This window comes from Nuphar pumila, chromosome 14 (assembly GCF_984573655.1).
Source record: "Nuphar pumila chromosome 14, dmNupPumi1.hap1.1, whole genome shotgun sequence".
NCBI classification, from domain to species: Eukaryota; Viridiplantae; Streptophyta; class Magnoliopsida; order Nymphaeales; family Nymphaeaceae; genus Nuphar; species Nuphar pumila.
The window spans coordinates 86,762,125-86,776,322 of record NC_143262.1 but is presented as its reverse complement, the minus strand read 5'-3'; the positions used below and the strand labels follow the sequence as shown (position 1 = coordinate 86,776,322).

General features: G+C 35.1%; 2 protein-coding genes across 6 annotated transcripts in view; both read left to right on the top strand.

The window, feature by feature from the left end:
* Positions 1-5,967: 5,967 nt before the first annotated feature.
* LOC149817250 (putative gamma-secretase subunit PEN-2) lies at positions 5,968-10,425 on the top strand. Of its 2 annotated transcripts, none has more exons than XM_089988211.1 (3): positions 5,968-6,081; positions 7,208-7,504; positions 10,102-10,425. In XM_089988211.1, the coding sequence occupies exons 1-3, from the start codon at positions 6,054-6,056 to the stop codon at positions 10,260-10,262; spliced, it is 486 nt and encodes a 161-aa protein (XP_089844337.1). In that variant the 5' UTR covers positions 5,968-6,053; the 3' UTR covers positions 10,263-10,425. The 2 variants fall into 2 exon arrangements, with proteins under 2 accessions (XP_089844337.1, XP_089844338.1); XM_089988212.1 differs by having other exon boundaries at positions 5,976-6,081; positions 7,217-7,504.
* A 1,613-nt stretch (positions 10,426-12,038) lies between these two features.
* Positions 12,039-14,198, top strand: part of LOC149817249 (small RNA degrading nuclease 5-like) — a 37,841-nt gene continuing 35,681 nt past the window's right edge. For 2 of the 4 annotated variants that reach the window (XM_089988207.1, XM_089988209.1), the window contains exon 1: positions 12,039-12,459. In XM_089988207.1, coding sequence (XP_089844333.1) covers positions 12,238-12,459 — 222 coding nt within the window. In that variant the 5' untranslated portion in view covers positions 12,039-12,237. The remainder of the gene's footprint in view (positions 12,460-14,198) is intronic. The other 2 variants (XM_089988208.1, XM_089988210.1) reach the window with 2 other exon arrangements.

Here is a 14,198-nt window from a genome sequence, read left to right as displayed (position 1 = left end):
GTTAATATTTGAAAAGATTGTGATTTTGTTAAGATTTTTCTCAAAAGTTATAAACATGTATGTTAATTGAAATATGTAAACCAACAAAATATGTAAAATGGTATGCACCAAGATTTTTATAGTTTTTTTTCAAAAATTTTACTATATGGATGTAATGTAGATGCTTGGTTTTACAGAACAGACTTTTAGATCATCCGAATACGATGTATGAGAAAAATCAGACTTAAAAATCAATGGCTCAAAATTTTTGTAAATATTCAAGCATACAAATCCGATAGTTGATCCCAAGCAAATGGACCACGTTGAATGCATCTGCAGGGTTAGATTTGCAAAAAATCCTATGAAAATATCGGTTCATACTAGTTTACATATTTCAGTTTTTCTATATATATATATGAGTAATGCTACGGTGCTCGTATTCTCGCATACTAGAAATCATAGTAGTAAGTTGCATCTTCTCGATCAGACCTTATAAATATACTCAACATAGTTTATTTGATAGGAATCATGATTCAGATCATGTTTTTTTTACATAAAATTATGATTTTTTAAGTTATGAAATTTTGATACAGTGTAAACCGTTGATTTTTAAATGTCTTAAAAAAACTACATGTATGCTACAATCACCTAATCCAAAAAACTTGTTTTCTACTAAATAATGCTTGTAGATTATATAGAGAGAGTCTAATCAATAAAAAAAGTTTAAAAAAATTGAAAATCTAAAGTTTCTATTAGGTGCTCCCTATCATCGCTCTCTCTCTCTCTGTAATATATATATATAGAGAGAGACCATTTGCTACCCTCGTGGATAAGAAATCCTTAATTAAAACTCATAGGAGGAGGCTGTTTTGACAAAAATCTGACCTGTGTTCAACATAGTCAAAATAGTAGAAATCATTTCTTGGATCATAGGTTTTGGACAAAAAGTATATTTTTTTGAGTTTTTGAAAATTTGATACATTTTAGGCCGTTGATTTTTCATCCCTTGTAAAATCTGACATATAATATATAGATCGCATTTGGACAGTCAGATGTTAAAAAAAACTGGAGAAAATAAAAACATTACTTTTCTTTACCTAGGGATTCCTTACCCAAGAGGGTAACAAACATTAACCCATATATATAGTCACTAAAATATATTTATCGGAATATGAACCGAGATTTTCTTGTTTTTTTTTTTATTTCACTGTACAGATGCTATTTACATGATCAGTTTTATGGGGACCGACTCTTGAATCATTCAATTGCATTGTATAAGCAGGATTTTTTAAGGCTGAAAAATCGACAGCATAAAATTTATGTAAATATTATGTTTTCTTAAATAACTCAGATATTTAAGAGTATTTACAAAAACATACCCATTTTTTCTATAATGCATATTTATACCCCAAAAAATCCACATTTCAAATACATATTTTTAACTCTTCTTATTCAAATGCATACCTTTGCTGAATTTGCTGACCATCTGCAACCTAAGTATAGTTTAAAATATTTTTTACCCATTTTACACTTATTAATTTATTCTTCGCTTTAAGAACGTGCCCACCCACTATTTCCTCCCATCCTCTTAATTTACCCACGTACTCTCTCTCTCTCTCTCAAACCACCCACTCTCTTTCTCTTAATTTACCATGACTCTTTCTCTCTCTAGTACTACCTTGCTATAGGGGTGGCAAAATCTGACACGACCCGCCAACCCGCTTCTTAGCCCGATTTGGGTTTGGCTTAAACGGGTTCGTGTCGTAAACGGGTCAACCCGCTTAACCCATTTATTAAATGGGTCGGGTTCGTGTTAGGAGTATGCCAACCCGACTGACCCGTTTAATAAACGGGTTAGGTGGGCGGGTCAACCCGTTTACCCGAACCCGACCCGCCAACCCGCCCGCTAACCCACCAACCCGTTTACCCGACCTGACCCGTTTATTAAACGGGTTAATCGTGTCGTGTCGGATTACCCGTTTAATAAAGGGTCGGGTTCGTGTTGAGGTATGCTGACCCGCCAACCCTCCAACCCAACCCAACCCAACCCGCCAACTCGCCAACCCGACCCTTGGGATATGCTTAGAAATTGGGTTAAATTGGCATTGACCAGAATGACCAATCCGTTTGCACTGGTGATTTTATTTAGAGAGAGAGAGAGAGAGCGTACCATCTATTGTACTAAGATGAACACCCTTGTGCAATGAGAAATAGAGATATTGGTGGGTATTTTGGAAGTTGCAAATAAATTTAAAGAAAAAGGAAAGGACAAAGGAGATGAGAGAAATAGAGATACAATGGTTAAGGGTAAACATGACTTTTTTGGTTTAAATTATCACAGCAAAATGAAAATGTGGGAATAAAAATATGAACCGTCACCCTTGGAACTAACTACTATTATGATCTGTGTTTACAACAAAATAAATGAAGTATGTAATTGAAATATCAGTTTTTTTTTATGAATTTGAATTATAAAAAACTGCGTATGTTTTCATAAATAACCCAAATATTTAAGCATCCAAATATTTTTTTTGTCAAAAAACATGATCCAACAGTCGTTTCCTAACAAATAGACCATTCAGGTGTGCAAAAAAAAAAAACACATTGAAAATGCTTAGTTCACACTCTACAACGGATATTTTCAGTTCTCATATTCAAGTGGCTATATATATATATATAATAAAAATATATTCAGTATCAGTGCATATGAGCTACAACATATAGTTGGCAGAAAATCGATACACTTCACTCTTGAATTGGCTGTTTTTAATAAATATTGAAAATACTTAAAATTAATTATTTTAATATTATTTTATAGTTTTAGCACATGTCCCGTCTGATTGACACGGACTATTTTTTAATTATTATTTGGATGATTAAGAATGATTCACTTCAGTATCGGTATCATCCAATTCACCTTAATCATTGGCCAAACAATACAGGGCCGATATTGATACTTGCAACATTGGTACGTACTCTTATTTTTTTGGGGGGTCTAGCCACCAAATGGTAGATCTAACCCTACACATATTTACTATGTTAGAAGCCAGGGCGGAACCATGTTGTGGTCTGGGTGGGCACATGCACACCTTTACCCACAAAAATCCTCCAAGGGGGTGTGGGTCTAGGTGAGCAGTGCCCCACTTGATCCGCAAAGCAGTGCTTACTCTGACTCTGACCCCAAGTCAGGGTGGGCACCCATGCCCGATGCCTCGACCCAAAGGGAGACACGACCTTTGGGATCCCCAATACCCTAACGTTCGACCCTCCCCACAACCCCATGGCGTAGGCCCATAGGAGCCGTCACTCTCTCCTCGCCTTCTTTACGACCCCACAACAACCACATGCTGACCCCCCCCCCCCCGCTCTCTCTTATACCGATTCTTGTGTTACGGGCCACCTATTGTTTAGCACAATCGAAGGGTTGCAGTGGGCCTACGACAGTCTCTTCTCTTTTACATGCACCCCTAGTAGCTGACATTGGGTTTTTCTTCTTCCTTTTTTCTCTTTTTTTTTTTCAAATCATAAATAAGTGCTTAATAGGTTTTGATTTTATGGGTTATATATATATATATATATATAGTAATGCTATGGTGCTAGGTTGTATCTTCTCAGTTAAAGCATATGGATGTACTTTTAACATAGTTTATTTGATAGGAATCAAGCTTTGGATCATGTTTTTTTAATATAAAAATATAATTTTTTAAGTCATTAAATTTTGATACATTGTGAGCTGTTGACTTTTTTAAGGTCTTGAAAAACATACATGTATCCTAAAATCACATGATCCAAAATTTGTTTTCTACTAAATAATGCTTATATATCATATCTACAGGGTGTGAACAACAAAATAAGTTTAGATTTTTTGAAAATCTAAGTGTTCAATTAAGTTTTAGGTTATTGATTTAGTTTTTTTTTAAACAACCTGAATGTTTAGTCAAGTTTTAAAGTTTTTTTGTATTTTTTTAATTAACATTAGGCATATAATGTGCTTAGTTTTTATTAGAATATTAAGGGACTTTTAGTTAGCATTCTGGATTTAGGGTATTGATTTGTATTTTTTTCAAATAATGTGAATGTTAAATTAGGATTTAGGTTTCTTTTGTGAGCTCTTTTTTTTTAATTACCTTTAAGCATGATTATATTAATGAATGTTTGATTTTAGTTATCACTTATCAAGCCCTTAAATCTTTGATTTTTGTTAGGATTTAAGTTTTTAATTTTGATTATTTAAATAACATAAATATTTAATTACTTATTTTTTGTATTTTTTTCTCAATCAACTTTACACATGATTCAATAAATTCATGCTTGCTTTTAGTTAGGATTTTAGGGGTTTTATTTTTTAATTAGTATATATGTTGGTGATGTTTGTTAGGATTTAGGGATTTGATTTGTTTTTTTTAATGACATAAATGTTAAGCTATGGTTTTAGTTTTTTTGTATTTTTTTCTAATTACTATTAAGAGTGAATTCACAAATAATGAAAGTTGATTTTAGTTAGAATATTAGAGTTTTTTATATCAATTAGCATAAATGCATAATTTATGATATTTGCAAGAATTAGGGTTTTGATTTGGTTTTAGTTTTTTTTCCAATTAGCATAATGTATTGCTAGGGTTTAGGTTTTTTATTTAGTTATTTTCTAAAATAGCATGAATGTTTAATTAGGGTTTTAGGATTTTATGTGTGTTATTTTTTAATTAGAATTAGGCATGAATAATGAATGATTTTTAGTTACAATATTAGGGGTTTTATTTGTTCTTTTTAATTAGCATAAATATGTGGTATCTTTTAGGATTTTTGGTGTTGATTTAGATTTTTTCAAATCACATGAATATATAATGAAAGTTTTAGGTTTTTTTGTCAGCTATTTTCTTTTTAATTATCATTAAGTGTGATTCCATTATTAAATGATTGGTTTTGGTTATCAAATCCTTAAATCTTTGATTTTCGTTAGGATTTATGTCTTTTATTTTGGTTTTTCAAATGAAATAGATATTTAGTTAAGGTTTTATTTTTTTTCGATTAGCATATCTACAATGTAATGTTTGTTAGGATTTAAATTTTTAATTTGGTTTTTTTAGAATAACGTAAATGTTTAGTTTATGGTTTTAAGGTGTGTGTAATTACTATTTAACATGAATGCATGAATATTATTTAATTTGATTTTGGATAGAATATTAAGGGTTTTATTAGTTAATTATTAATGCATAATTTATAAAGTTTGCAAAGATTAGAGTTTTTTTAATGACGTAAATGTCTAGTTATGGTTTAAGGGGTTTTGTGTATTTTTTTAATTATCATTAGGCATGAATATATGAATACTGCAAGATGTGATTTTGGTTAGAATATTAGTGTTTTCTATCACTTAGCATGAATACAGAATTTATATTATTTATAATAATTAAGGTTTTAATTTGTTTTTAAAATGATAGAAATGTATAGTTTATAGTTTTAAGTTTTTTTTTTTGATTTACTATTGAATATGAACCCATGAATATTGTGTGATTTGATTTTTATTAGAATATTAGAGTTTTTTATCAACTAACATAAATAAATAATTTATGATGTTTCAAGAAAATAGAGGTTTGATTATATATTTTGAAATATATTATTAGTAATTATTATTATTTTTTACTTTGTATTTGTGCTCACCCTAGTTTAGAATAGTGGCTTTGCCCCTGGTTAGAAGATTTTATCATGTCTAATATATCATAAAAATCTTATTTTTGAGATGGCTTCTCCCCGTGACATAGGCCCTACTTGCACCCCCAAAAAAGAACACAGGTCATTTATTTATTTTATAACAATAGCAAAACAAAATAATTTTATCTCTAGCAAGGATTGCAAAATGCATTAACGAAAGATGTAGGCAGTTGAATGAAATACACAAAAAGTAGACCGGTTCTTTATAAATAGCTGGGTAGTGGGCGCCTTTTTGTACTTTACTCGACAAAGATGGAAGAAGCCTTGCTCGCTCTCTCAGTCAATAAGTAGGACGATTATTTGAGAAATTAATCTGCGATTAGTTGTGCCGATATTTTCCTCCAGAGAGAGAGAGAGAGTTGTCCATGGCGGAGGTCGCCCCACCTAACGAAGGTATTCTTCTGATCCTACTTCGTCTTTCCCTTTTCATTTTCGTTTGTTTTTTTGTTTTTGTTTTTTTACTTATGTTGTAGTTTATGAGTTTTTCTGGCAAATTTCGAACACGATCTTGGGTTTTTTCTCCTTCTGTTAAAAATTTCGGGTTGTTTAGGAAGTGGGTCTTCAATATCTCCTTGCCTGGAACACTTATCCAGAAAACTGGGATAAACTGGGTGTTTTGCGTTGTGAAGCCTTTGGTGGTATTCCTAATTTTCCCATTTTTTCTGGGTAAGTGGGTGTATTCGAGCACCCCCATTGACGAGTTGCTTTATTTATGCTTTTTGGGGCACTTCTGATTCTTTGAAGTCTACCATAATGCTTCTTCGTGCATTCTTTATCTGAATTTTGATGGCAATTAATTGCAGTTATCTGCTTTCCTTTATGTTTCATTTTATAAGTTTGATGTGTTTTGTTATGTATTCTTTGGGTTATCTCCTTCTTTGTTTATTTCTTTTTATTAAATGGGGTTGATGGGTGTCTGAAGGCTGATCTTTGGTGTTTTTTAGGATATTTGTGATAACTGTATTTTTTTCATCCCTTTAAGCTATAAGTTCATTGATACTTCCAAGGAGATTTAATGATTTTGTTTAGGAAATTTGAGCTTTTCTCTTTCTTGTTTGGGTTCATTCTTGTCTGCCCCCTTGGACAATTTTAATATGTATTCCTACTGAAATTTGGAAGGAATTGATTCTTCTCCATCCTTTTTTTTTCCAATTTAATGAATTCCTCTGGGTTGTTAGGTCTATACTTCATGGTGCTTCTTGAAGACATTTTGTTATTTATATTGATTTTTTATTCTCTGGGAAGCCTTTCTTGAAGGTATTTTGTTATTTATATTGATTTTTTATTCTCTGGGAAGCCCTTCTCAGAAATTTGTGGTTTTTTGAATAATTTTCCGACAACTCTGCTAGAGGCATTTCTTCCTAGATTTCTCCTTTTAATTCTTCTTTTTTAAGTTAATGGTTTCAGGGACTGGATTTTCTGTTCTGTTTGTTCCTGTGTTCTTTTATTCTTTGTGTTATTTTTTCAAGGATTTTTTTGAGATCTTGTACAGTGTCATCGTTAGTAATTTTTGCTGCAGAATCTTCAGAATTACTGCGGAGACATGCCTGGACTGAAGAAGAACGTGTTTTGGTGGGAGAAGAAACTCAGGAAATCCGATTGGATATTCCTCCATCCTTTTCCCAGACCCCAAATGCTCGCAATTGGCCTACCATTGATGGATCCATTGGTCTGGATGAGCAAGAGTCACTAAAATATGCTCGGATTTTTTTCAAGGCTGGTTTTTTCTTGCTCCCCTGGCTTTGGGCCGTTAACTGCTTCTACTTTCTCCCTGTTTTAACCAAATCACCTTCGATGTATCCTCAAATTCGGCACTGTAAGTCATTCTTTTGGGTGCCACTTCACTCACAGATTTTAGATCTATTCATTAATTTTAAGTACTGTTTGCTGAGGGTGTTTCTTTTAGCTTGGAGATTTGGTGTTATAGTGGACCAATTTATTTCGATCAACATGTAGAGTGGTAGAAAAGTGACTAAATGAAAAAAAAAGTTTTGGCTTGAACTGCATGGATTTAGGTGACAACTGTTTCTTGTTATGTAAATTTTAACTGCTGAAGATTCATAAAATTGGGGAGTTTCTACCATTTTTATCCTTAATTTGCTTTATAGTCAAATCTGTTCATTGCAGTGCATGCTTGGAATATTAAGAGTGCCGAAATAGATGTTCAATATTTTTGATATATTCTATTTAGTAGAGCATACTACTTAGAGCATTATTGGCCTATTTGATGAAAATTCTGGTTTTACATTTGATCCGTTGTTACTTTATTGTTCTTTGATTTTGGCTTGGTCCTTGGCTGGATCCTTTCTTCCTTTTCCACACAGATGCACCACTTTTTGGCTATCAGCATGTTGTGATTAGTTTGTGAGATCATTCTTTGGCTCAACACTGAAAGTAAATGCTCACAAAATCCATTAATATGTATGGTGCTGTTTGATCATGCTTTCTTCTCTTCCACGTCTAGAACTTTTTTCTTGAGATAGGCTTGTTTCTTTGTAGCAATGCCGGTGAGTTGGTTCAGACATTTGTTGACAAGTGTGCTTTCTGGAGGAGATGTATTCACTTATATGAGGCAGTGATTAACTGAAAGTCCTTCTGATCATTTGGGCATATGATAATCAAATCAAAGCTATTGTTAAAAAGTTAGTTATGCAACCTTTTTGGTTAAGGGATGATATTTGATGTGATTCACTTTGTTGAGAAGCATGTTTTCCTGTATACAAATGCAAAATACTTATTCAGGCTTTTTTGCATAGACCTGAATAGATGCAGGTCTGAAAAATTAGATTTGGATCATAGAAAATGAGTTTGAAAAGAAACTTGAATATAGTTATCTTGAATGATTTGGCATGGGTCATTCAGTAGTCTAATTAGGGAAGATAAGAATATAGTAGGAAGAATTGCATTTAATTCTCATTTTGAGGAGGGTGGGAATGTTAACACCTTTTCAATTTTCATATTTTTGTGATTAAATGAAATGATATTACAAGTGTTGAGTTATAGATTCATAAATACTACTAGTCAATTGTGAATTGACATAATAGCAAGCCTCTCATGTTGATAAAATGGGAGAAGGATGCCAGACATTGAAGTGGATCAGGTTGGCTGGCCTGGAAATCAAATGATTGCATTTATTGGAAAGTAATTTAAATTTTCTTCCAAAATAGATAAATGAAAATGAGTCTCTATGAAATGATAACCATTTAGTTTATGGAGGCCATAAGGAAAATTCTTGATCACACTGAGTTCATGTTTGAAGTCAGATCACTTCAAATGCTTTTGAGCATAGAGTTGAAGAACCCATAGAAACAAATGTTTTCAACTCTTCACTATTATTTCCATCTAAAGAATCGACAGTGGACCGTCTTTGAAGAAAGGACACGTGAGATGGGGTGATTCAAACTATTTACCATTAGTCCACCATCCAGCTACTGCATCTCATCTGGTGATCATTCATTATCAAAACCAGATTTGGTTTTGCCAACCAACTGATTGCAGCTGCCTCTATTTGGCAAGCTCCAAAACCTCATCACTGCTTGAGCGGGTGATAGAACCCTGTAATCCACCAAACAAACCAGGGTTTAGAGCTTCTCGACATAAAGCTTTCAGTGAATATCAGTCTGTTTGGATGAACCCTGGGAAACAAGGAAGGGGTTCCCCTTTTACCATGTGCAGGCTTTGTTGTTTGCATGTCTTTCTGCATGGATTTTGAAAAATGGATGGATATGAGTCCTCATCAGCGTTCACAGTGCCACAGATTGATGGTAATTAGGGTTCCCACAGTTATGGAAACCCTTGTTCTGCCGATTTCTATCAGAGTGAGGGCTTCTACATTCCACCTCTGCAGTCTTATCCAAATGCATCCTGATTGGAATCACAAGTTGAAGAATAAAATTAAGTGTTAATACTTGAAGTAGGAATCAAGGATCCTTGACTCCATATCTGTCAAATTTTATACATTTACAACGGTTTGTTGTAAACTTTATTTTTCAGTCAAACTACAGAAGCTAGATAAGAGTAATGTTTTCAAAGCCCATTTTCGTTTGTGCACAAAATGGAGTGGTGGCATCAGCCATCAAGACCTGCTGTTCACTTTTATCCGTAACTGGGAGCAACACACACTGCGTGTGCATCATTTTAGTGCTTAATACATGCTTGAATTCTTACCCGTTCAGGAAGAATTTTATATCAACTGTATAATCCTATACAATTAGTGAAGACTGTTGATTCTTAATGCTTCAAACTGTTTGTGAATTAGAGAATTTTTGTGCCAGCCTCATCATTCAGGAGTTAGTGAATGTAGCTTTGCTCTGTTATGAACTAGTGGATGTAAATTCTCTGAACTGTTAATGAATTTAGCTTGGTTCTGCCTCATGGTATTCTATTTACTGGTCATCATATACTTGTTTGCAGATGTGGTTGGGTCAGCTATTGGGTTTGTGTTATTCACAGCTGCTCTTTGCTCATGGGCATTAACGTTTGCTATTGGGGGAGGACGTCTCTTTGGTCCTGTTTGGGAGCGCCTTGTCATGTATAACGTAGCAGATGCTCTTGGGTTAACAGCATGGAACTGAGTTTATTATTCCCAGTGTGAATCTTGGTATCTCTTTGCTTGTGAGATGGTAGGATACTGCCAAATTTTATTGGATTCTCTGTGAAGCTTTCAAGTCATGTCCATGAAAGACGGTGAAGTTCAGAAAATTTACAATGTTCTGATCTCCTTGAAATGTGATAAAATCTCTCTCTCTCTCTCTTTTTGGGAGGGGGTGGGCACATTTGCAGGCTACGCCACAAAGATACGTGGACATGAGGACACGTGACACAGAGTTGATTTGCAAGTTTGAAATGTTTTTGGAAAATAGGACACGAGGGCACGGAATTTTTCAAATTTTTACTCAATATAAAATTATTTTGATATGTTAATAGTAAAAAATACACTTTTTATTGAAAATATTGAAATATATTAAAATTAAAAATATTAAATTAATGGTTGCATGTGTCCATGTCATCATGTGTGAAGGTGTCCTCTTGCATCACCCAAAATGGGGTGTCCCTGTGTCGAATATCTACTATTCATGTTCGGCTTGCTGAATGCTGAGCCTATTTTTAAGGGTTTGATGAATGAGCTCTTTACTAGCCGAACACGAGATGAACCAAGAGTAGCTCAGCTTGCTCCCAGCCGACTCCCAGGAAATGGAATTCACGTGTAGGTCAATATGAGACTTTTTTTTTTAAAGGCAAGCTGGGTTTAGTCAGACTCCTACCAATTATACAAGAATACCATTGGGATTTGAACTTGCAACGTCCCAACACACGGTGACGTGGACTGGCTGCTCCTACCAGACTAGCAGAGCTATTGTATTATTAGAGTTTAATCTAGGCCCTGAGTTCAACTCGATTGACCATAGCATTGTAACTCAAGTGGGTTGAGCAAATTGAGCAAAGCATTTCACTAGGCTGTAAACCGGTTGGATCCTTTTAGATCCAATTGGATTGCTGGATCTGCTTGAAAATGGTCAGGAGCTTAGCTAGCAACAAGTTGACCTGGTTTGAGCGTTTCCATCATCATGTGACAGAACCCATATACGTGCACCTCGTAAAATGCTGGACCCATTTGGTCAAGGTCATGGAACCGGATCTCCTTAGAGCCACTAGGACAAAAAACGTTCCCGGACAATCAGCAACATAGAGCACATTGGACCTCACATTGGCTGACAATAGGGGTGAAAAGAATCGAATTTGGGCAGCATAATGGTTGATTCAGGTCTAGATCTGCCTTTTGGAGCCGTAAATCTGAATCTGGAACTAGGTCCAATCTATGTATATGTGGGATTTGATCCAGAAAAAGGTTGAGAAAAGGGTTTTCTATGCCAAAACTAAAACAGATCGGATCTGATCCACATTCAAACACAAATTCAAGGGAAAATTATTGAGATGGATCAGACAAATTTGATCAAGCAAATTCAAGTCCAAACCACTTGTACCCTGTGCGTCTCACCAATCCCCCCTAAAGAAGGCAGTTTCCCGCCGGAGGGGTCTTTCGTGCAGTTTGGTTCCACTCATCCCCATTTATACCCCTCTTAAATCTTATGATTCAAGTTGTTTTAATCAAATCTGATGGATTCAACATGGTTGGTTTAATAAGAATTAAACATTGGATTGTGTTTTTTTCCCAAAAAATATAATTTTTAAATTACAAAATTTTGTGTTTTATCAACCATTCATTTTTTAATCACCAAAAATCCTACACAAGTCAGATTTCTGGGATTTAAATGTTGATCTTCATTAAATGAACGGCGTAGATTACATCAATGTGAGTCTCATTTGATCAAAACAACCGATTTGTCCTAGGGGGAACGAAGATAGACATGACCTAGGGGTTGAGCGGAACCGATTTGTCTTTAGTGCGACGCGGCCTTCCCACGGTGCTGCGGGTAACTTAGTTTCTTTCCTAGGGAAGCAGATTCCCACGCATAGGGAATACATAGTAGAAACAGAATAGAAATTCGGAGAGGGAGAGAGTGGAGTGGGGAGGGAGTTGCATTATTTATGCAGTCTCAGGTCTCCTCCCCCTCCTCTGCTTCTCTCTTCCTCTCTTGTTGTTGTTCGAGATTGAATGAGAGGCTTTCCTCCTCTGTTTCTGTTTGCATGGGGAAGAAGAGGCGAGCTTCCGACCGAGACGCCGAGACCCAACACCCCAACTCCAACGGCGTCTCTTCCTCTTCCATGGGGAAGGAGAACGGCCGTTACTTCGACGTGTATGGCCCAGAGGTGCTCTCTCTCTCTCTCTCTTTGAGTTGATATTGGTGGTTTTCTTGGCTTCTTATTCACTTTACCGTTGGTGTATGTGGGGTTGCTGGAATTTGTATAGATTCTTGGATCTTCTGATTGATGGAGAGTGAGTTGCTCTCTCTATCTCTCTTTGAGTTGGTATTGGTGGGTTTCTTTTTTCGCTTTTCAGTGGGTTGGTGTATGTGGGGATTCTGGGATTTGTATAAATTGTTGATTCTTCTGATTGAGGAAGAGGAAGTTGCTCTCTCTCTCATGGAGAGATATTGGTGGTTTTCTTGACTTATTATTCACTTTATCATCGGTTGGTCATTGGTGTATGTGGGGATGCTGGAATTTGTGTAGTTGGTGAGTTTTGTGATTGAGGGCGAAGGAACTATGTATATGGGTTCCGTTCTGTTTTTTTTCTGTGTGTGTGGGGGTGGGTGGGTGTATTTTTTGGTACTCTTTGAGTTTTGGTTGGGTTTGGATTGTAACTTTTTGCTCTCAACCTTTCCATTTTCTCCTCCTGTTTGATTCTATATACGTGTGTGCTCTCACCCTTTAGATTATCGGGTTTTTTAATGACTAAAAGAGGGAGTTAATGCAGGTGGGAGTTGTTTATGTGTGTAGTCCTTTTTTGTTGTTTATTGTTATATTTTCTTTGGTTTAAGACTACCATTTTGTTTTCACTTCTTCTCTTGCATGATATTGGGCTTTCTTTTTGGTCATTTGTTTTGTTTTCCTTGTCATAATGATTATGAAGACGTTAGAGCTTTAATTGACGGTTTTATGAATTGGGAGGACGAGAGAAGAGAAAGTTATGGAAGTGAAATCTTTTGGTTAATTATTTTCTCGTGCCTTTTTTTACACTATCGTATGTGGGATGACGGCTCACTTAATTGTCTTTTAGTTTTGTTCGTGTAAGACAGGGAGAGTAGGTTGTTTGTGGGGGTCCTTTATATTGGTCATGGGTCTATGATTGAATTGGATGAAATTTCTGAGGATTTCATGGATTCTTGTCTAGTAATGTTTGTTATAACAGTATATTGTTGAATATGGTACATTTAACAACATTAACACAATCACTTGCAGCCCCAGATTTTGAATATTTTACTTCCTTTACTTGCCTATGTGCTTGTATCACATGGGAGAGTTTTTTTGTTTATTGAATCCTTCTCATTATTAGTGTGGATCGGTCACTTCTTTTTTTTGGCAGTTTGTAAGTTTTGGACTTTGATATTTCTTGGTTTCTAGTTGGCATGAACTTTATCATATCCTTTGTTGTGTAGGACCATATAATAAGGTTGTCATAGTTAATTTCCTTATGGCCTGTTCAAATTCTTTTGCAAAACTTCCCTATGGTAGGTTTTGATTGGGGCCTATGTAACATGGACACTTCTGATAGGGCAATGCAGGTGCGACACTTGGACACGGCTTCAAGTGAAGTCAACCGCACTGAGGTTCATTTATATCTGAAAGTGGATTTCGTTAACCCTCGCAAAGTCCAGTTTTATCTATTTTATATACATAAATACATAAATGCACACACACAAATATATATAATTATATATATGTATATGTATATATATGTATGTATGTATGTATGTATATTATGCACCCCTGCACCCAAGTTTTTTGAAATTGCTGTGCCTCACCGTCCACACCTGCATCCTCACCTATGTGACATATGGTGGGACCTAGCCAAGATCTTAGGTTTCAAACATGAGTCTCTTCTAGGA

Excerpts from the sequence above, each read along its gene's own strand:
- LOC149817250 (XM_089988211.1), top strand. The coding sequence starts at position 6,054 with ATGGCGGAGGTCGCCCCACCTAACGAAG. Across the intron at positions 6,082-7,207 it reads GGTCGCCCCACCTAACGAAG|AATCTTCAGAATTACTGCGG; the intron begins GTATTCTTCTGA and ends TTTTTGCTGCAG. Across the intron at positions 7,505-10,101 it reads GTATCCTCAAATTCGGCACT|ATGTGGTTGGGTCAGCTATT; the intron begins GTAAGTCATTCT and ends ACTTGTTTGCAG.